General features: G+C 33.7%; 4 protein-coding genes across 4 annotated transcripts; 2 read left to right on the plus strand and 2 right to left on the minus strand.

Annotated features, from left to right (window-relative positions):
- Positions 1-722: 722 nt before the first annotated feature.
- LOC108214198 (probable xyloglucan glycosyltransferase 6) lies at positions 723-5,855 on the plus strand. Its single transcript, XM_017386045.2, has 5 exons — positions 723-1,620; positions 3,132-3,440; positions 4,180-4,470; positions 4,555-4,668; positions 4,808-5,855. The coding sequence occupies exons 1-5, from the start codon at positions 913-915 to the stop codon at positions 5,444-5,446; spliced, it is 2,061 nt and encodes a 686-aa protein (XP_017241534.1). The 5' UTR covers positions 723-912; the 3' UTR covers positions 5,447-5,855.
- A 41-nt stretch (positions 5,856-5,896) lies between these two features.
- Positions 5,897-7,705, minus strand: LOC108212985 (chloroplast envelope quinone oxidoreductase homolog). The gene is made up of 4 exons (XM_017384701.2): positions 7,440-7,705; positions 7,111-7,252; positions 6,887-6,978; positions 5,897-6,779 (listed from the first exon to the last, which is right to left on the minus strand). Exons 1-4 carry the CDS (start codon positions 7,599-7,601, stop codon positions 6,090-6,092), a joined length of 1,086 nt encoding a protein of 361 aa, XP_017240190.1. The 5' UTR covers positions 7,602-7,705; the 3' UTR covers positions 5,897-6,089.
- Positions 7,706-8,061: 356 nt separating this feature from the next.
- Positions 8,062-10,461, minus strand: LOC108214199 (chloroplast envelope quinone oxidoreductase homolog). Its single transcript, XM_017386046.2, has 4 exons — positions 10,271-10,461; positions 9,538-9,679; positions 9,343-9,434; positions 8,062-8,902 (listed from the first exon to the last, which is right to left on the minus strand). Exons 1-4 carry the CDS (start codon positions 10,337-10,339, stop codon positions 8,216-8,218), a joined length of 990 nt encoding a protein of 329 aa, XP_017241535.1. The 5' UTR covers positions 10,340-10,461; the 3' UTR covers positions 8,062-8,215.
- A 3,229-nt stretch (positions 10,462-13,690) lies between these two features.
- On the plus strand, positions 13,691-17,150 carry LOC108214200 (peptidyl-prolyl cis-trans isomerase FKBP15-1). Its single transcript, XM_017386047.2, has 6 exons — positions 13,691-13,841; positions 13,997-14,046; positions 14,469-14,531; positions 15,072-15,162; positions 15,462-15,566; positions 16,887-17,150. The coding sequence occupies exons 1-6, from the start codon at positions 13,784-13,786 to the stop codon at positions 16,988-16,990; spliced, it is 471 nt and encodes a 156-aa protein (XP_017241536.1). The 5' UTR covers positions 13,691-13,783; the 3' UTR covers positions 16,991-17,150.
- Positions 17,151-20,319: the final 3,169 nt, after the last annotated feature.

The raw sequence follows: 20,319 nt of genomic DNA on the forward strand, positions 1-20,319 counted from the left end.
TCGTTAATATAGAACCATGGAACCACTAAGGTTTTGCTACAGAACTCTAAATTTTAAATAGATTTTTAGGATCTAAATCTAAATACATATTTTTTTCATGTTTTTTCATCATTGTGTGTGTTCAAAAATAACTTTAAAATATAACACACAGATATTTACATTTTTTACATGTGAAGTTCTGCTGCAGAAGCCTGACTAATACTAGAAATAAGATAAGAGTTTCATGGGTTCTCTTTCTAATGGTTCTCCCTTGAACATGACCCGATATAATATATGTTCGCTAAGTACAATTTTATTTTAACATTCTAATGTCAACTTGTTTGTTGATTAATTTACATATTCTATTTGTTCCCCTTATCTATTGTTCATATATAATAATTTTCTCTTTATATATATATAATTAATATTAATTAATATATTTCTAATTTATTATTATATATTAATATATATATTCTTCAATTTATTTATTTACAATCATTTAAAATTCCCTAATACATAGAGACATTTAACTTGGAATGGACGGAATAATCGTGAAGGTTTAGGTTAGATCGATATCAATAGTATATTATAAATTTATTTGAAATATAAATCATGTAAGTAACAACATATATATTATATTTGTTTCAAATTATAAAAAATATAGAATACAATGATTTAAAAAATTGTAAAACATTACTTTGTTTACCCCGTAAAATTACCACCACCAAAATAAAAACACTGCGCTCTACACAAGCATAGACTTCAAAACAACTTTTCAACAAACAATCCTCATCTCCCTTCGGACAGAACTGACTTCAATCTCTCCCCTGAATCTATGTAATGATTCACACTCTCTAGTCCATCTATCTTTTCACACACACCCAACCAAACTAACAGATCTCTACAATACTTGAATTCATTGTACCTAGATTTATGTCTCGAGCTCCCAACTATGAGTTTCAAGAATGGTGGAACAATCAAAGAGACAGCCACTTGGGAAGTGGTTATGACACCAAATCTTTGAATTCGAACCATACCCATTTGACTTTAGAGGTTTCTAACCCGACCCATGATCGAATCTTGGAGAAAGAACGCACTAGAAGTGCTAGACAATTGTCTTGGCTTTATATCTTGAAGTTTCAGCAGATTGCTCATTCATTTGCTTATATAACCAATGCTTTTATCTCGATTCTTGGGACAGCGAAGCGTCGGTTGAGTTCGAATCACTCGGGTGATGTTGGTCCTGAATCTAGGAGGCTTTATAGGGTGATTAAGTTTTTTTTAGTGATTGTTGTTTTGTTGTTAGTGTTTGAGCTTGTTGCGTATTTTAAGGGGTGGCATTTTAGTCCACCATTGGTTAAATCCGAGGTTGAAGATTTGGTTGAGCATGTTTATGCGAAGTGGCTTGAGATTAGGGCGGTTTACTTGGCGCCGATGCTTCAAAGTTTGATTAATGTTTGTATAGTGTTGTTCATGGTTCAGTCTGTGGATCGGATGGTTATGGTGTTTGGATGCTTTTGGATTAAGTTTCGGGGGATTAAGCCGGTTGCTGAGATCGAGTATTTAGATGAGGGGGATAATGTGATTGTTGAGAATTATCCTATGGTTCTGGTGCAAATTCCAATGTGTAATGAAAGAGAGGTAATGCTATGTAGTAGGTTTTGAATTTATAGGTTAATATGTTTTAGTTTTGGATATGAAATCTCAAAATTTGAAATTTTAGCTAATAAAGATGCCATTGATTAACATTCTTGCAATAATTGTTTGTCATAACAGTTAGTTCCATGTAGTTTATACATTTGATAGGCATACACTCATACATTGCTAGTTAAAGAAGCATATAATAAGATGTAATAACTAAGATTGTTTTCTAAGTAGAACTGAATGTGTTAATGGAGAAAGCAAACTAGCTGAGGTAATCTGGTGATATATAACAGTATTTCGTATGAAATAATTATTGAGTTTATACCTTATATGGTAGTTAATTTTGGAAACTAAGAAACTTCTTTTTGAAGTGTAGGCCATCAGACAAACTAGGGTTAGTCATCTTTAAGGATATGAGTAGTATTTACTTCTTAGGCAGTAAAAGGTCAACTTGGTTTTAAGTTGCTTGCTGTGGTCATATTTGTTTTGTTGCTTAGGTTCTATTTTGAGTAATAACAAGTAGCTTCCGTTAAAAAGTTGCAGTTAGATTCAATTGCAAAACCCTAAATTGGGAACTTTAACTCAATGCTCCAGCAATTGGCTACCATATTTGTAATTGGTTAGGTGTTTTAGTACTGAGCTTGAACATAGTTTAAACTTCTATGTTCATACAGAAGTTCAAGTTGTGGTCATATTTGAACTTCATGCTAGTGTAGGAATTGTACAATAGAATATCACAGCTGAGATTGTCTTCAATCAGAACTCCATGTTTTCATAAAACAAGCTGCACTTGCCGAGTTCAGGTGGAGATTTTTGAAAACATTCCCATATGAAATAGTTGAAGAGTTAAGTTATAGGTTAGGCTTTGTAGTGTTTAATTTTGGAAGCTAGAGATCTCCTTTATTTGGTAAAAATGTCCAACTGAAAAACTAGGGTTAGTATTACTCAACCTAAGTAAATGAGGTAGGCTTTGCTTCTTAGGCAGAAACATGATAATCTGAATTCCTTTTGTCATTTTGTTAATTGAGCCAGCTTGCTATTTTTATTCCTTCGACTAAGGCGTGCTCTTTGTCCTTGCATTAAGACTATAGGCTTTCCATTGAGTTGATAGAAGATGTATATGTTGGTGCACCACATAATTTATTAAGATTTGCGTATTCGTGTTAGCTGGTGTCCACCTTTTTAGCTACATTAGCATGTCTCAGTTTTGAGAAGTAAATATTCTGTCAGTCGTTGATATAGGTCACAAGCAGACATGAACTCTGCAACATCTTAGGGCCAACTAACTGAATATTCATAGATTATATCTATTGATTTTCTACCTTCTAGGCTACTATATATTGTACAGTTGTGATCTCCTGCTATAAGTTAGTTTGTACAATTTTCACGTATATCTTTCAATGGTATGTGTGATTGCACCCCTGATTTAGATTGTGCTTTGGTTTGTTTATTTGGATATGTGATCCTATGTGTTGACTATCGCATTGTTCTACTGTGGCATCACATAGGTTTACCACCAATCAATTGGAGCAGTGTGTGTACAGGATTGGCCGAGGGAAAGAATGCTTATTCAGGTGTTGGATGATTCTGATGATTTGGATGTTCAAAGTCTTATCAAGGCAGAGGTGCATAAATGGCAACAGAGGGGTGTACGCATACTGTACCGACATCGACTTATTCGCACAGGCTATAAAGCAGGAAATCTTAAATCTGCAATGAGTTGTGACTATGTCAAAGATTACGAGTTTGTGGCAATTTTTGATGCAGATTTTCAACCATCACCAGATTTCTTGAAAAAAACCATTCCTTACTTCAAGGTAAATTATTATCATCCCGTTTATACCCTATAAACATTCATGCAGTACCCAGTTTTTCTTCAGTTTTAGTTGCCTTTTCTTCTTGAGCACATTTCAATTTGCTGGCTTCTTTAATGCTATATCAGACAATTTAAGTGGCATTGTTACTTACCAATTTTGAAAGAGAAAATATGTCAATTGTTGTCAAACACAAAGTTCTTTCATTGTAAGAGTTACTGTAAACGAGCACCTCAGCCAGACAGCCACCCGAATGCACTTGATGGAAGATCTGTCACTCCTATCCCAATTTACTTCAAGAAAATTCACCACTTTTCACTTATGTAATATTGTGATGTTCTCCCCTGGTCAATATATAATTATTCGTCAACTATTTTACAACCTTACAGTTTATAAGATGTCATTCACACTTAAGCTTTCAAGATGCATGTACACCGTTATCTATATATATTCATTTATTATATTAATCTTTTGAGACTTTTCAAATTGTCTAAATTCTGAAGTCTACTTATCTGATAAGCAAAGAATAATTAGGAGAAGTGAAGAAGGATATGAAAGACACTTGTATTCTCTTCACATGAAAAATATATTTCTCTATAATTGTCAAACCTTTAATTAATATAGAAAGCTTTTTACAAGATTTTATGCTTGCCTATACGATGTAGTCTTTGGTAAAATACTTGATTCAGCTTTGATTTCCAAAGCCTTATTATCATTAGAATTTTTCCCATTTCCTTCTTAGGGGAAAGAAGACCTGGGATTAGTTCAAACAAGGTGGTCTTTTGTGAACAAGGATGAAAATTTGCTCACAAGATTGCAGTATATTAATTTAGCTTTTCACTTTGAGGTGGAACAACAAGTAAATGGAGTTTTCATCAACTTTTTTGGTTTTAATGGAACTGCTGGAGTATGGAGAATTAAGGCCCTCGAGGACTGTGGTGGCTGGCTAGAACGAACTACAGTTGAAGACATGGACATTGCTGTCCGTGCACACCTTTGTGGATGGAAGTTTATATATTTGAATGATGTTAAGGTTAGTAGCATAAGATAGGAAACACCCTACACCATATTGAGTTTCAGTATTATGGACATAACACCTTTTGCTCATTCTTTGCAGTGCCTATGCGAACTTCCAGAATCTTACGAGGCATACAAGAAGCAGCAGCATCGCTGGCATTCGGGTCCAATGCAGCTGTTTCGTTTGTGCTTTCTTGACATTATCCGTTCTAAGGTCTGAAACACTTAAATCAATATTAATTGTGTTTTACTGTTAAGTATGACACTGAGAGTTCAATAATATACAGGGTCATGTGCTGAAGTCATATTAACATCTTCATGTCTAACTGTCTATTACATTTCCTAAATTGCAGATAAGTTTGGCCAAGAAAACCAATTTGATATTTCTCTTCTTTCTCTTGCGGAAGCTGATCCTGCCCTTCTATTCGTTCACCCTCTTCTGTATTATTCTCCCTTTAACCATGTTCCTGCCAGAAGCTGAGTTGCCGGCTTGGGTAGTTTGTTATGTTCCTGGAGTCATGTCTCTCCTCAACATTCTTCCAGCGCCCCGTTCATTTCCCTTTATTGTTCCCTACCTCTTGTTTGAGAACACTATGTCTGTGACAAAATTCAATGCCATGATATCCGGACTGTTTCAGCTAGGAAGTTCTTATGAATGGATAGTTACTAAGAAATTGGGCAGATCCTCGGAAGCTGACCTGGTTGCTTTCGCCGAGAAGGAAGCTGAGATTCCTGGAGAAAGTCCAAATATGCACAAGTCGTCCTCAGAATCAGGTCTTGCAGAACTGACCAAATTAGAGATGTCCAAGAGCATGAAGAAGAAAAGAAGAAATCGTTTATATAGAAAGGAACTTGCTTTGGCAATTATTTTGTTACTTGCTGCTGTCAGAAGCTTGTTATCTGCCCAGGGCATACATTTTTACTTCCTATTGTTTCAAGGGGTCACATTTCTTGTTGTTGGCCTCGACTTAATTGGGGAACAGGTAAGCTAATCCTCCTTTTGGCTGCCCCTGTTGAGCACTGAAAGCTTTCTACATTTTTTTTTCACACAATGGAGTTCGATAAGAAAAGGGTCACATGCCCAGCCTTCAAAAACACCATTGACTGCGGTACCAGAGATGAGCAAGCTCACCCTGTCTGTGACTATAGCGCCTATATCACCCTGTCAAGGGGTGCATTTACTTCAAAACTGATGTGCAGGTTCCTTTTTTCTTTAAATTATTGCTGTTAAAAAATATGAGCAGAATTGTTTCAGTCCTATAGATCAAGACTTCAGATACAGCCAGAGCTATAAGCTCTCCCAAACTGTTTGTTTGATAATTTAATACCGCCGTAGAACTGGCCTCTGTAAATGGTGTAATCATTTTCTTATATGTGATCGAATTCCATTTTCCAGTGTAACTTTCACTCTGGCTGCTAAACCTGTGAACTCTAGATTATTTCAGTCTTGTTTTGCAATAGAATGGACTTATTAACAAAGCATGTAACAATGGACTTACATGCATATCAGAGTTACATATCCAAAACCATTGTTCAACTCTAGCAGTATCTACACACTATTGCATATGTTTCATAACTAATCTATGCAACATTACTCAGAAAACAAATTTCAGACACATTCGACACTTGTTATTATTAGAACTCGACGATTATTTTTCCGGTAGCATGGCCTTCAGCACTCTTAGCCCAGGCTTTTTCTGCTTCGTCGAAAGGATGTTTTGAGTCGATGGCTGTCCTAAGCTTCCCTTCCTTCATCAAGTTAACAAGAATCTCTAAGTGGTCACTTTTAGGACTAAAAGAGAGAGGCACCAACTGTTTCTTCGAGAAAGTGACTCTTCTCAGAGCAACAGACCAGTAGGACTTGGGGCCAGAGTTCAGTTCGATTACCTTCCCGTGAGATGTCAATTGATGTGCAAACGTCGACCAGCCAATGGATGAAGCACAGTGAATGACGAGGTCGTATTTCTTGTCTGACGGGCTCTTTAGAGCTGCTCCGTCTGCTGTTTTATAGTCAAGAACCTCGTCTGCCCCTAGACTCCGTACAAATTCTATGTTTCGTTCACCACAGGTTGCTGTCACATGTACATTTGCAAGTTTTGCTAACTGAACTGCAAAACAACCAACACCTCCTGAAGCGGCTGTGATGAGTACATTTTTGTCTGAAGAACTCCCGTCCAGCTTGATTCCATCGTGATGAGTTAGAGCCTGGTAAGCTGCAAGACCTGCAACAGGTATGCCAGCAGCCTCAGCAGCTGGGATTTCCGGGGGCCTCTGCACTGTCAAGATCTCCCTAGCCACAGCGTATTCAGCCAATCCACCCCCTGCCTGTCATGTAATCCCATTCATGTTAATAAGAAACATCTGATTATAATGCTGTAGATGCCAAAATGAAATACAAAATCAAAAGGGCAAGATGTTAAAATGATTCTTACATAAACATTAAGCATTGCAATAACTTTATCACCAACTTTGATGTTTTTGACCTCTGATCCGATCTCAACAACTTCTCCTGTTACGTCGCCTCCTGTTCAAACAAGAAATGTAGATTCTTGAGTTCGGAATGTTCAGCACATATGGAGAACACAGTGCAAACAGTCTTCATGGTAACAAGGAAGGTTGAGAAACCAAATAGAGACCACAGAAGTGCTGTACTTACCAGGTACGCAAGGAAATCCCTTCGGGTAAAGGGGCCTAAACGAACCATGTTGCACTTTTATATCGAGTGGATTAATGCTTACTGCTTCTGTTTTTATTAAAACCTCATCCTTCTTCGGAGTAGGGACAGTAATCTCAACGTGCTGCCAAGTTAAACGATCATGTTAGAAACCAATGCTACATTTAAACTTGATAATATTCTAACACCTTGACGTTTTAGGAGAGCTGGTAACTTAACATGGTATAGGTTTTAGGAGGTCTTACCGGGATCATATCATACTGTATTCTAACAAATATACGAAGAATCAGTATATGAACCATGTGGATTACCTTCAAATTATTTGCTCCTCCCCCGTATGAAGAGTATTGAATAGCCTTCATTTTCTTCTCTTCCTTTTTCGCTTCCTTCTCTTCATTCTTCACTTCTTCCTTCTTTTCTTCCTTATTGATTTCGTCCACCACAGCCTCTTTAGCAGTATCACCATCAACCATGATTACTAAAATTTGCGGTAGGATTGAGTAATCATAAACGTAAAAGAGAAGATCAGAGAAAAAGCAGAGTTTTCAATTTGTAAACAAGGCAAGAGAAGTTTAAGGAAAACAAGTTTGAACATTCTAACAATAGACCCGTTTTGTGTGGGAATGTTTGTGGCTCTGCACTTGTCTTTCTCTCGCAGCTCTCGCTAAATTTGTACATTCTTTCTCCTCTGCAGGCATGCTGACACTTTCTTTTCTTCGTCATGAGGCCACATTTTTCGGTTATAGTTCCACACATGCACAACTGCTAGTGAAAAATCGGTCTCAGAGGATGATGGCTCGTTGCCTACTGATTTTCGCGGCTTGAATCTTCCTCTATCTTTTGTTACCGAGAGAAAAACAAACGCGCATTCATGATGAATCAACTGAAGGACTTAAATTTCTTAACCACAGATTCAAGAAACATATACTGGAATTGAAAAATTATAAGACAAACCAGCATCATTGAAAGGAATAAGTATTCGGATACAGTTTATTTGATTATCAAGCACACGATCTTATTGCACACAGTATTATTGAAAACATCAAACTTTCCTACATTTGTCTTGAACTCGAAAAGAGAATTATATCTAGGCCACCACGATGATTTTTCCGACAGCATGTCCTTCAATGCACTTAGCCCATGCATCTTCTGCCTTGCTCAGATGGTACCTTGAATCGACCACGGTCCTGAGCTTCTTCTCCTTCATCAACTTCACAAGAAACTGCAAATCCTCAGCTTTCGACGACACCAGAAGGGGAATCAATTGTTTCTTTGAGCACGAAAGTTTCTTCATAGCAAAAGTAGCCAATGCACTTGGACTGGGAGTGATATCCACCACTTTCCCCCTCAAGCTCAAAACATTGTTAAAAGTAGACCAACTCATACCTGTTGAGCAATGGATCACAGCATCATATTTCCGCCCTGATGGACTAATCAAAGCCTGTCCTTCTGGAGTTTTGTAGTCGAGGATTTCATCAGCCCCTAGACTCCTCACAAAAGCAGCATTCCTAGCACCACAAGTGGCTGTGACAAAAGTGTTTCCTAGCTTTGCTAGCTGGACAGCATAGTGTCCAACGCCGCCTGAAGCTGCTGTCACAAGAACATTCATAGGCGGTCCTGTTTTGTCGAGCCTGACCCCTGCTGTGATGAGGCATTGGTAAGCGGTGAGAGCAGGAGTGCCTAGGCCAGCACATTCTACAGCTGAAACTTCATATGGCTTTATCACCGTCATCTCTTCTTTAGCCACTGCATACTCAGCTAGTCCACCTCCAGTCTGTCATTGTTTAGAATCAAAAAGTATTTCAACAAAGCTTGTTTCACTGATACATCTAACTAATGCCACTAAATAGATTGATATCACAACTGCAGAGATTGAGAGACTAGTAGTACTAGCAGAACTAGAAGCTGGTAACAAGTTAAGGGGCCGTTTCAGCAAGCTTAAAGAAAGTGACTTCGTGTTTAAAATAAAAAAGTGGATTAGAAGTGAGAAGTAAATAAGTTAATAAAGTGTTTGGAAAAGAAGTAGAAGTTCTGAGAGAGAAGCTAACATTCTCAACTTCATAAAAGTGCTTCTACTTATTTACACAAACGGGTCAAGAAAAGCAAAAGCTCAGAAGCATCCTGCTTCCGGTAAACAAACAGGGACTAAGGCTCATCGCGGATAAAATGACCGTCATATTATAGTCTGCATAATCATATCAAAAAGAAAGATACCGCAGAACCAAGCATGGCTACAATTTTATCACCCTTCTTAAATTTTGTGACTCCATATCCAAGCTCCACGACTTCACCTGCTATATCAGAACCTGTCCCGCGAAGAAACCGTGAGCAAATCGACAATTTTACATTGATGTTTACAATGAAATTCAAGAACTGCAACTGCAAGCATATCAGTGAGATTGAGCTTACCTGGTACGTGAGGAAACTTTTTTGGAACAAAGGGACGCAAAAATCCACCCTGTATCTTGTAGTCAATCGGATTTATACCAACTGCTTCCACTTTAACCAAAACCTCTCCTTTTTTAGGAGTTGGAATAGGAATTTCAGCATGCTGCAAAAGGGAGAATTCAAGATTATGTAAGCTGGATTCATTTTTACCTGATGCTTCCAGCCTTTTGACATATTATTTTTTGAAAATCGCACTGCACAAAATATTAAGGGTCTGAAGTTGCAAATCAGGTTTTAACGCCGGTTGAAAGCAGTTCGATTTTCATGTTACTGAAATTGCAAACCAGGTTGCATGTATGACTGCACCGTCTTTTCAATTTTTTTTAAACTTGGATATTTTTGAAAGAAATACAAATATTTAAGACTACACTTTCTTTGATTTTTTGTCCGGTGTCAAGTAACCGATCCATATAAAACGTTATCGGAAGCGGACAAACAAGTAATTAAATGAACGGATGGGGTTGAAAGGACTCAAACCCGAGAATATTTTGAAAAATTACTTTTATTCCAACTTTATTCAAAGAAAGATTCTTGATGTATACACAATGAAGAAGAGTGTTCCTGTATGTGACTATATGCTGATTTATAAGTTACGTTGCAATCTTTAACATGAATACTACAAAAACTCAAAATTTCAGGGCCATAAAATAATTTTTAAGACGACCAAGTAGTAGTGAAACTTGAAGAGAAATACCTGCAAATTAGCAGCACCTTTTCCATAACTAGAGTACTGAACAACATGCATAAGTTTGGAAGCCATCATCAAACAAGCAAGCTATGGAGTCTCGAGAAACAGAGGGAATTGAGATAAGAAGATAAGAACTTGAGATGGTACTAAATATAGAAGAAGATTATGATGATATATAGTGTCTGAGTTGATAATACGAATGCATGCACAGAATATGTAAGAGCCAGGGCAAGTGTGTTTTTTTTTTATATAAAGCAGATGCTTTTTTTGTAATTTTATTACCCGAATTGTTGCTTTTGTTATTCCCTTGTCAAAAGACATCTCAAATGGTGGTACATCATACATGTGAGTGATATCTAATATATCGATTGGGATTTTAATGGATTGTTTTTAGTTTATAGATTTTAATGGATTGTATGGGATTTTGATTTTGTGACGAATTTTTGATAAAATGTCGCAGAGTTGATAGGATTTAGGTACAATGCTTCAAAATCCCATTGATTTTGGTGGGATTTCAAAAAACTTAAAATACACTGAAAAATGCCACAAAATCCATCATTTTATGAAATGAAAAAAAATCCATCAGCATTTGAATACCATCAGAATTTAATGGATTTTAAACAATCTCAATCGAATACCATCGGATTTTAAATTATAATTTAAAATCCCATTTGAATACCACTAGATTTTGTAGCATAATTTAAAATCTCAATTGAATACCTCAAGATTTTAATGGATTTCAAACAATCCCAATCGAATACCCTCGGATTTCATGAATGCAAAAAATGCTTTAAAATCTCAATCCAATACACCCCTGTAAGATAAATTATAAATGACATTGGTTTCTCTAAGTGAATTAATTAAATACAATTAAAAATTATAAATATTTTTGGAAGACGTTTGCAACTGAACTAATTAAATACAGTTTTCGTATATACCTTGCAATCAAATATAATTAAATTATGAATGATTTTAATAACACATATCGACTTCACTTGTAAATATTGATAATACAGATGACGCTGGTTTGTGTGATTGTAGAGAAAAAAATTGAAATGGTACGCAAGAAACGACGAGCTATAACTCATATGGCAAGTTTGTGATGTATAAATAGAAAATCTGGAAATGTCTACGGGACTCAGTGCTCATGCTCATGCATGGTGGTTTTATAGTTATCCATGTGTTTCGCATACCAGCATCAGCCATCAAGTGGACTTGAAAATAACAAAGCCCGCTTTAACTATGAGTACTAGCTTATAGCCCGTGCAAGGCACGGGAGCTTTTTAATTATTTATAAACTTTTTAAATATATTTTAAACGGTGTGAAAAAATTTAATTTATAAATAATAAATTAAAATTGTATGTATCATGCCAATATATTAAATTCTTTCTATCAAATTTTAAATTATTTTAAGTAGAATATGTGACGCCAACTCCTATTAGATTATATTTATAAATTTATTTAATATTAGAATTATTATAATGTGATTTAAATATTTTTCTAAAAAATTTTATGGTTCGAGATTAAAATTGATAAACACAATTTGTTTTGAATTAAGAAGATGAATCATAAACATGCAATAAGATGGTAGAATTTGCTTTGGATTAAGAAAAAGTTTTTGTATTCGTTCCTCACATAAATCGGGCTTATTAATTTTGAAATATATTAGATAAAAATAATTTTGTGACAGTGCGATTTATATGATTCTACAAATAAAATTGGTAGAAAATATTTATTTTGGATTAAAAAAAATCATAAACACGTGAAATACAGAATTTGTTTTGGATTCAGAAAAGGAATTATAAACATGTAAGTAGATATCAATTGTCTTATGGAACAGAAGTTAATTTTGTTATAATCTAATGGTGCTTATTTGTTCAATATAGGATCCGATGGATAAAAATAATTTTTTGACGGTGTGATTTATACGATTCTATAATTAAAATTTGCAGGAAAAATTTATTTTGGATTAAAAAAACCAAAAACACATGGAAGACATAATTTGTTTTGGATTCGGAAAAAAAATTATAAACATGCAAGTAGATGTCAGTTTCCTAATAGAACAGAATTTAATTTTGTTCTAATTTAACGGTGTTTATTTGTTCAATATACGATCCAACGGATGATAAGCTTTTGGACCATAGGACCATGCGACCAAATTATCTCCCTTACGCTTATTATATAATAAGTATATAATTGGATAAAAAGGAGAACCCACTTAGCAGTCCAGTCCAGGCCCGTCTGTTTCATGAACATCATATGTTGTGCTAAATAATAGCCCGTCAAAATAAAAGTTATTTTAATTTTTTATACATAATTTAAGGTACAAAAAGAATATAATCTTATTTTCAATTTTTCCCTGAATAAAATATAAATATATTTATAAAAAATTAAAAGCTAATATAAAAAATATATTTTCTTTACGTAACAAGTTACATAGGAAAAATGAACGTCTATTTATTTTAAAGTAGAAGAATACTCTATCGTTTACACTATCTTTTCAAAAATATAAATATTAATAATATATATTTTTGATTAGAATATATTTAACTCGAAAACAAATAAAAATTATTATATAATTCTTCTTAATTTTTAACCCCACCACCTTCGTCCCAGACAATTCTTTACGTTTGATTTGTGCACGGAGGTTAAGAAATATGTATAAAGTAGTGGAAAAGTGAAAGAAAAAATAGGTGAAGTGGTGGGACCTATTGATTTTTAATGTATAAATAAGAGATGGTGGAGTAAAAGTTGTGTGAAAGGAAGTAAAAGTAGTGTGAAAAGGATAGAAAAGTTGGGAAGTGGTGGGATCTATCAACTATTTTAGGTAAGTTCTGAAATGTAAATAATTGGATGAAATATCTAAAAACAAAACTATAAGAGCAGTCCAAGAGTGTCCTAGTTCAAGCCCCAAATATAATATAAAATATCATGTCCTAGTAATTTAGGACATACTTTAGTAATTTGAACTCCAACAATGTGCCTTATTCTCGCAATATGTCTAATATTTTATTATTAAAAACTCTTTTTCATCATTAAAGCATAATATAAAAGTAGAGAGAGAAAGAGAGTGTTGATGAGAATTTATAATAAAATATAGAATAGGACAAGGAGAGATGTGGCCCAAAAATAGGGCTTGGGGAGGTTGTCCTAGTGATATAGAGCATCACTAGGACATTGTTGGATCAAGTTTTTTCATCAATTGCCCTAAATTATAACTTAGGACATGAGATAGAGCATCTCTTCGACTTGCTCTAAAGAATCTGGCGGGATTGAAGGAGTATTTTACTCGAATACAAACACAAATTATATAGAGTTTTTATATATGGACAATTTCTCTTCTTATTTAACTGGAAAACAAAATATAACCGACATAAAAATGATCCAATAACAATTGAGTTACGCTGACGTGTCAAATTCCTATTGGTAAAAACACACATGTCTTACATTGTCAAAGACTTCGATTACATACATATACACACAGATGTACATCGAGTTTGAGTCCATACTGTACTCCAATGAAGACGAGTCCATCACTTCTTCTTCTTCTCTTGGCTATTGCCACCACACTCTCAGGTACTACTCAGCACTCAGTACACACACGTATATTTTTTACTAGAATCCGCTCTAATAAATCTCGTAATGAGCGAGAATCGAACCCAAGACCTGGTTATAGAGCTTATTATTATAGTTTAGGTTGATTTATTGATGTTGTTTCACTTGATTTTCAGTTTATGCTGCCAAGTCGAAGGATGTTACTGAACTTCAGATCGGGGTCAAGGTCATTTTTCTTTTATTTTGTAGTTTTTATTTTATTTTGTAGTTTTTGTTTGTTTTTTTAGTTTATTTAGTTTTGTTATGTGTGTTTGATTTTTGATCTTGTTTTGTTATGATTGCATAAATAATTTGATTGTGATGAGATGTAGTAGTTTCTGCTAGTATATAATTGCGATAAAATTGATGTGTTGGAGCACTTAATCAGAATTCAGAGCCAGATGAATATTGGGTTCTAAATGGTTTTATTATAATTTCGGTTGCTTGTAGTGTAGATATGCTTTTGAGAATTAAATTATTGATTTGCTGATTGCTAGTCTACTTAATTGAGCAAAGATTGGAGGGTTTTGTTGATTTGTGATCACATTCAGTAGCGATGTTTTTAAATCTCCTTCTGTTATGCTTAACAACATTCTTTTGTTGCTACAGTTTAAGCCTCAGTCTTGTGACATCAAGGCCCATAAGGGTGATAAAATCGGAGTACATTACCGGGTTAGATTCTGGTACCTTTGTATAGTCGTATGATTTATCGGCCATATAAGGTTCAACATCTATGCTGTGAATAATAAACTTACCTAATTCAATATACTGCGGAATTCAAATCGGAAGGCTTCATGTTAAGCAGTCTCCTAATTGGTAGCTACTAGCTAGGGCATCATTTTATTTATATTTGGGTTGTGATTATGCTAGCGTGACAAAATAAATACACGTGAATGATATAATGTTGCCACTTTTCCGCCCAGTTTTATATCCTCTCTGCGACCTTGTATATGACATGAATAATCTGTCTGGTCACTTTGAACTGTTTGGTAATTCGATGATATCCTCAATTAAGTAGCCTCTCGTTTAGTGTCTTATCACTACCAGAAGCTGATTAACATTTAATATCGCAGTGCAGAATAAGTCATTTTGGTAATCAAAAGAAGGCAGGATTATAAACTTTTGACTTCTGCCAACTAGCTTTCTGGGAAGAAACCTGTCTAGTGTTTATGGTTGTTAGAATAAATGTTGATTTCTTACCTATTTTTGCAGGGAAAACTCACTGATGGAACTGTGTTTGATTCTAGCTTTGAAAGGGGTGATCCCATAGAGTTCGAGCTTGGTACCGGTCAAGTGATTAAAGGCATGTAAAGTTACCTAATTCTCAAATACTTTGTTTTCCTTTTGTTATATTGTGACACAAGTAACGGGATAAATTTACATAGAATTTCAGCTAAGAACCAATATCAATTTTTTTTTTTTGGTTTATACTGACCTCATTTTGCTTTCTCCATCATGAGTTTGTTAAATTTTACTAGATTCACTGTGTCTTCCAGGCAGTTTGTTTGTTATTCCTGTTGTTTCAAACTCGTAGTTAAGCATTGCATTCCTGATATCACCTTCCATTTGTTTATCATTGTATAACGAGTTTCTTGCTTTCAGGATGGGACCAAGGACTCTTAGGTATGTGCGTGGGTGAGAAGCGAAAGTTGAAAATACCCGCTAAACTTGGTTATGGAGCACAAGGTTCCCCACCCACCATCCCAGGTGAGGATTTCTCTTGCCACTCAACTTCTGAATTTAGAAAAATCAGATTTATACGCTTAATGACTATTTAAACATATAATACTTGTTTTTTGGCAAATATAGCCGGCCACAAGTGAATACTGAACAGTTAAACAATATAAGGAAGTTGAATAGTATGGGTGTTTGAATGTGAAAATAGAGCTGCAGAAATTTCTGTGCGCAATATTAAGGAAATAGCTGATGTAAAAATAAATGCACAACATTGATATTTTTTTTTTTAACTAGGGTTGGCGCCGTAAGTAACGATAGTGACAATGAATTTTGTTAATTAATTCAATACTATACAATTTACAAAGATCTTTGTGTTTACAAAGACTGGTCCTTGAACTACAAGTTCCAACAAGCACCAAGCTTTTAACTCATCTGCATAGTCTAGGTCAAGGATTTTTGTGTAAGAATTTCTCATCAAAGACATAATTTTTTTTATAGCTTTCGTATACACTATGAACACAAATGGCTCTTTTAAATATTGATTTGTACTCCGGAACCATCCATAGGAGCCTTGATGTGGGACCTGTTGCACTGGGTATGAACTCTTATATGGGGGAGAAATGATATGAATCTTCCTGCTTAATATTTCTGCTACATCTTTCAACAATAAGAGCCAGACCTCATATAGCATAATCTTGAGTGTTAGAATTATATATCCAAGAACTAAAATGACACACTAACTAAAAACCTTTTATTAATCTGCACATCTTTGAGATCATTTACAAATTCACAGTTGTTCATTTTACTTGAACAAGTTTTCATATCATTTTGATTCTTCTGATAGCTAGACACCCTGAATAGTAAGTCTTTTGTTTATTTCTTTGCTGACTAGACTTCTTGGATAGGGATGCTTGAATTTGTATCTCCGCAAAGTGAAATAAGCTGCCCATTGTATACAGCATGTAGTATAATATATTTACTTTGTTTTCCATCGAGTATTGATCCCAAACATTATTTTCCAAATTTTATAACCAGCTTATGATTATATTTATAGTTTGTCTAGAAATATTAAATTTCTTATTAGCATATAAGGGAAAGAGTAAATGATATATGAGAAATGTGCATTACGTTGTCATTAGAACTGATAGGGCAATAATTGGTAACCTCATGGAAGCAGTATCTGACACCTGGCATTGTAGACCGTAAACATGGTTGCATTTTGTTATTTATTGTTGCTTTATATTAAACTTCTATCAACTCGAGTAAAGCCGCGCATAAATTAGCAAGTAACTGTAAAAGTAAAAGCATGACTTTAATATCACTATCAACAAATTTGCTTATGCTTTGCAGGTGGTGCAACACTTATATTTGACACCGAACTCGTCTCTGTCAATGGAAAGCCATCAACAGGCAATGCAGATGATGAAGTTGAAGAAGATAGTGAAGAACTATAATCAGAGAGTACTCTTGACATTTAAGTTTCTTGCTAGTTAAGTTTTTTTGTATTCCAATACAACTGTTTGTACCTTGAGCCGTTCGATTAAGTACTTGCTAGCTTTTTTCTTGTATGATGCCTTGATTAGCATATTCTAATTCTCATGAGCATTTAGTTTCTCTCTTTTTTTCTCTGGATATCATGTTGAAAAGAAACTGAAAGAAGCTTAGATAATTGTTCGGGATGATTTGTGGAGAGTGTGCACAAATTGTCAATGCTCGTTCCATTTGAATTCCGAAAATACGAACTTCGTATTAATGTTCGTTCCATTATATACTTATATATAATAAGCGTAAGGGAGATAATTTGGTCGCATGGTCCTCTGGTCCAAAAACTTATCATCCGTTGGATCTTATATTGAACAAATAAGCACCGTTAGATTGGAACAAAATTAAATTCTGTTCTAGAAGGCAACTGATATCTACTTGCATGTTTATAATTTCTTTTCTGAATCCAAAACAAATTATGTCTTTCACATGTATATGATTTTTTTTAATCCTAAATAAATATTTCCTACCAGTTTTATTCGTAGAATCATATAAATCTCACCGTCACAATTTTTTTATAATATATTTTAAAATTAATAAGCCGGATTTATGTGAGGAACAGATAAAAAACTTTTTCTTAATCCAAAATAGATTCTACCTTCTTATTGCATATTTATGATTCCTTTTCTTAATTCAAAACAAATTATGTTTATCAATTTTAATTTAGAACCATATAAATTTTTTGAAAAATATTTAAATCACATTATAATAATTTTAATATAAAATACATTTATTAATATAATCTAATAGGAGCTGGCATAACGTATTCCACTCAAAATATATTAAAATTTAATAAATAAAATTTAATACTTTGGCATGATACATACGAGAAAAGGAATTGCTTGATTAAAATAATTTATTTGAAACCATTAATGGCTGTGATGATGTATTTACCAAAGTTCTAACTTACAAACAAATCACAATTTCGAATTTTATTTTATTGAAAATTTTAATTTATTATTTATAAATTAAATTTTTTCACACCATTTAAAATATATTTAAAAAGTTTATAAATAATTAAAAAGCTCGCTAGTATTAATAGCAAGAATATAAGCTTAGCTTATATTATGGCTTAGGTTAGCCGAGAAGATTTTTTTGCATCTTCTAACTGACATAGAAACTGTGCTTTGGATAACAGATGTACTATGAAGTATGAATAGATCTGCTGACCTCTGGGAGAAGTACTGAATTTGGACTTGTTTGGGCCATTTGCTTTCAAACTAGGCCAGTAAGGCCCTTTTCTTATGTAGTATTTTTTTCTACAAAAGAGTTTATATTTAACAAGCTTGTCAAGCATAGGCCCAACAAAGAAGTCCAACTCATGGTTCTGCAAAGTGAAAGCCCTTTTTCCAAAAGTTTATGATTTGAATACTCTCAATAATATATAATCATAAATTATTTATACCAACTTATTTAAATATCACACAATTGCACTATATGATTACTCTTTCATTAATTGATTTAAAAATTCGGGGACAAATCTGTCACCAACCATCTACTATAACTTGTTGTTTAACTCTTCTCTGCAAAAATAATAATTACCAAGGAATCTTTCTTATAAAGAAATAACAAGAGTAATCAATCAGAAAGCCAATAATACAGTTCTTAATAAAATAATACAAGGCTGCAGTATAGATATCTTTTGTTAATCCCCAAAATTTAATTTAACAACTGCCCTTTCATTTTATATTCACTTTATTTAAAAGAGCATCTTTGCATGCATGGATCCACTAGATTTTTGCCCTTTTTCCTGTTCACACTGTTTCATATTAGGTAGATTTGATTTTTTAATCCTTTTTAGATTAAAATTAATGGATTAGTTACCGAACCTGGACTCTCGTATGATTCATTAATAAATCACCTTATTTATAATAATAATCAAAATTAAAGAAATATATAGCAAAATATCGAATATCAAATTATCTGTATTTAAAATCATGATCGTAGAGTAGAATCTTGTGCATGCTGACGAATGCTCAGGGTTTGACAACTACTTATTTTAAAAAATAAGCTCTTATTTTTCGAATATAGATGTTAAAAAATGTTTTATATTTGTTATTTGACGAAAACATAAGGACTTACTTTAAAAAAATAAAATTTTATACATTTTTCTTCATAAATAAGCCCTTACTTCGGTACGATAATATCCGGGTGTGTATATATACAGATTCACAAATAAAACAGCATAACTTAAAAGACCACTCATATGTTGAGTAATTTAAGAAAAAAGATTAAAATAAAATTTGAGATACCTAACATTTTAATTAGGGGTGAGTATTCGGAAATTTGGTTACCGAACCGAAATTATTTTGGATATCCAAATTTCCAAAAATGTGAAATTTCATTTCCAAATACCGAACCGAATTAATTTCGGATGGAAACCAAACCATTAATATTAATCCGGATTGGATTCCAAACTTTCCAAAAAACCAAACAACAAAAAGTATCATATAACACAACCTTAATTGTGCATATAACACAAACTGCATGTGTATAACAAAATTAAAAAGAAAATGAAATTCTTAAAATGAAATTATAATATTCATTCTAGACCGTATTAACTAGTCAAACTACAGGAACATAAGGCACCATTTATTTAAATAAAACAAAGTGCAAATCATAATTTATCTCAGAGAAATAAATTGATAAATCATAGCTTATTAGAGACAACCAAATGATAAACATACACATAGATAATGTTTGAAATTTGATATTGTTTATTATGTTTCAAAAAAACCTAAAGGATAAGTTACAACATAACTATATAAATTAGTAGATGAAAATAGTATAAAAGATATTTATTACAAAATTTTGGATTTTTGATTAATTCGGATAAATCCAAAAGTCCGTTTTAAAAAACCGAAATTCCGAAATTATCTAAAAACATTCCATATACCGAATTATATTTTATCGGTTCGATATCCGAACCAAAATATTTCGGATATATCCATTCGGTATATGGATACCCGAACCGAATGCTCACCCCTAATTTTAATATCTACGGTATATTTTGCTTATCTTATTTTTCCTCTTGGCACAGTAAGAAGAGAACAGAAGTTTCTGTGTCTGCAAGACTGCAAATCTGTGAAATATTGATTTGCAGGGACAGAGCCAGAATTTAAGCACTGGTTGTCTGCTTCCAAACAATCAAAGTAGCCATCATAATAATAGACTATTCTGTGAGCAGAGGAGCCCACTAATACAGCTGGTTTTAACTAATTAATCACAAGCATCGATAAAT

Source organism: Daucus carota, chromosome 3, assembly GCF_001625215.2.
Source record: "Daucus carota subsp. sativus chromosome 3, DH1 v3.0, whole genome shotgun sequence".
NCBI classification, from domain to species: domain Eukaryota; kingdom Viridiplantae; phylum Streptophyta; class Magnoliopsida; order Apiales; family Apiaceae; genus Daucus; species Daucus carota.

What these genes read in the sequence shown, in the direction of transcription:
- LOC108214199 (XM_017386046.2), bottom strand. Translation starts at nt 10,339, where the DNA reads ATGATGGCTTCCAAACTTATGCATGTTGTTCAGTACTCTAGTTATGGA. An exon ending in AAGGTGCTGCTAATTTGCAG is followed by an intron (nt 9,680 to 10,270) that starts GTATTTCTCTTC and finishes TCCCTTTTGCAG; the next exon opens with CATGCTGAAATTCCTATTCC. An exon ending in AAAGTTTCCTCACGTACCAG is followed by an intron (nt 9,435 to 9,537) that starts GTAAGCTCAATC and finishes TTCGCGGGACAG; the next exon opens with GTTCTGATATAGCAGGTGAA.
- LOC108214200 (XM_017386047.2), top strand. Translation starts at nt 13,784, where the DNA reads ATGAAGACGAGTCCATCACTTCTTCTTCTTCTCTTGGCTATTGCCACC. An exon ending in AACTTCAGATCGGGGTCAAG is followed by an intron (nt 14,047 to 14,468) that starts GTCATTTTTCTT and finishes TTGTTGCTACAG; the next exon opens with TTTAAGCCTCAGTCTTGTGA. An exon ending in AAATCGGAGTACATTACCGG is followed by an intron (nt 14,532 to 15,071) that starts GTTAGATTCTGG and finishes CTATTTTTGCAG; the next exon opens with GGAAAACTCACTGATGGAAC.
- LOC108214198 (XM_017386045.2), top strand. Translation starts at nt 913, where the DNA reads ATGTCTCGAGCTCCCAACTATGAGTTTCAAGAATGGTGGAACAATCAA. An exon ending in CAATGTGTAATGAAAGAGAG is followed by an intron (nt 1,621 to 3,131) that starts GTAATGCTATGT and finishes GGCATCACATAG; the next exon opens with GTTTACCACCAATCAATTGG. An exon ending in AAACCATTCCTTACTTCAAG is followed by an intron (nt 3,441 to 4,179) that starts GTAAATTATTAT and finishes TTTCCTTCTTAG; the next exon opens with GGGAAAGAAGACCTGGGATT.
- LOC108212985 (XM_017384701.2), bottom strand. Translation starts at nt 7,601, where the DNA reads ATGGTTGATGGTGATACTGCTAAAGAGGCTGTGGTGGACGAAATCAAT. An exon ending in GGGATTTCCTTGCGTACCTG is followed by an intron (nt 6,979 to 7,110) that starts GTAAGTACAGCA and finishes TTGTTTGAACAG; the next exon opens with GAGGCGACGTAACAGGAGAA. An exon ending in TTGCAATGCTTAATGTTTAT is followed by an intron (nt 6,780 to 6,886) that starts GTAAGAATCATT and finishes ATTACATGACAG; the next exon opens with GCAGGGGGTGGATTGGCTGA.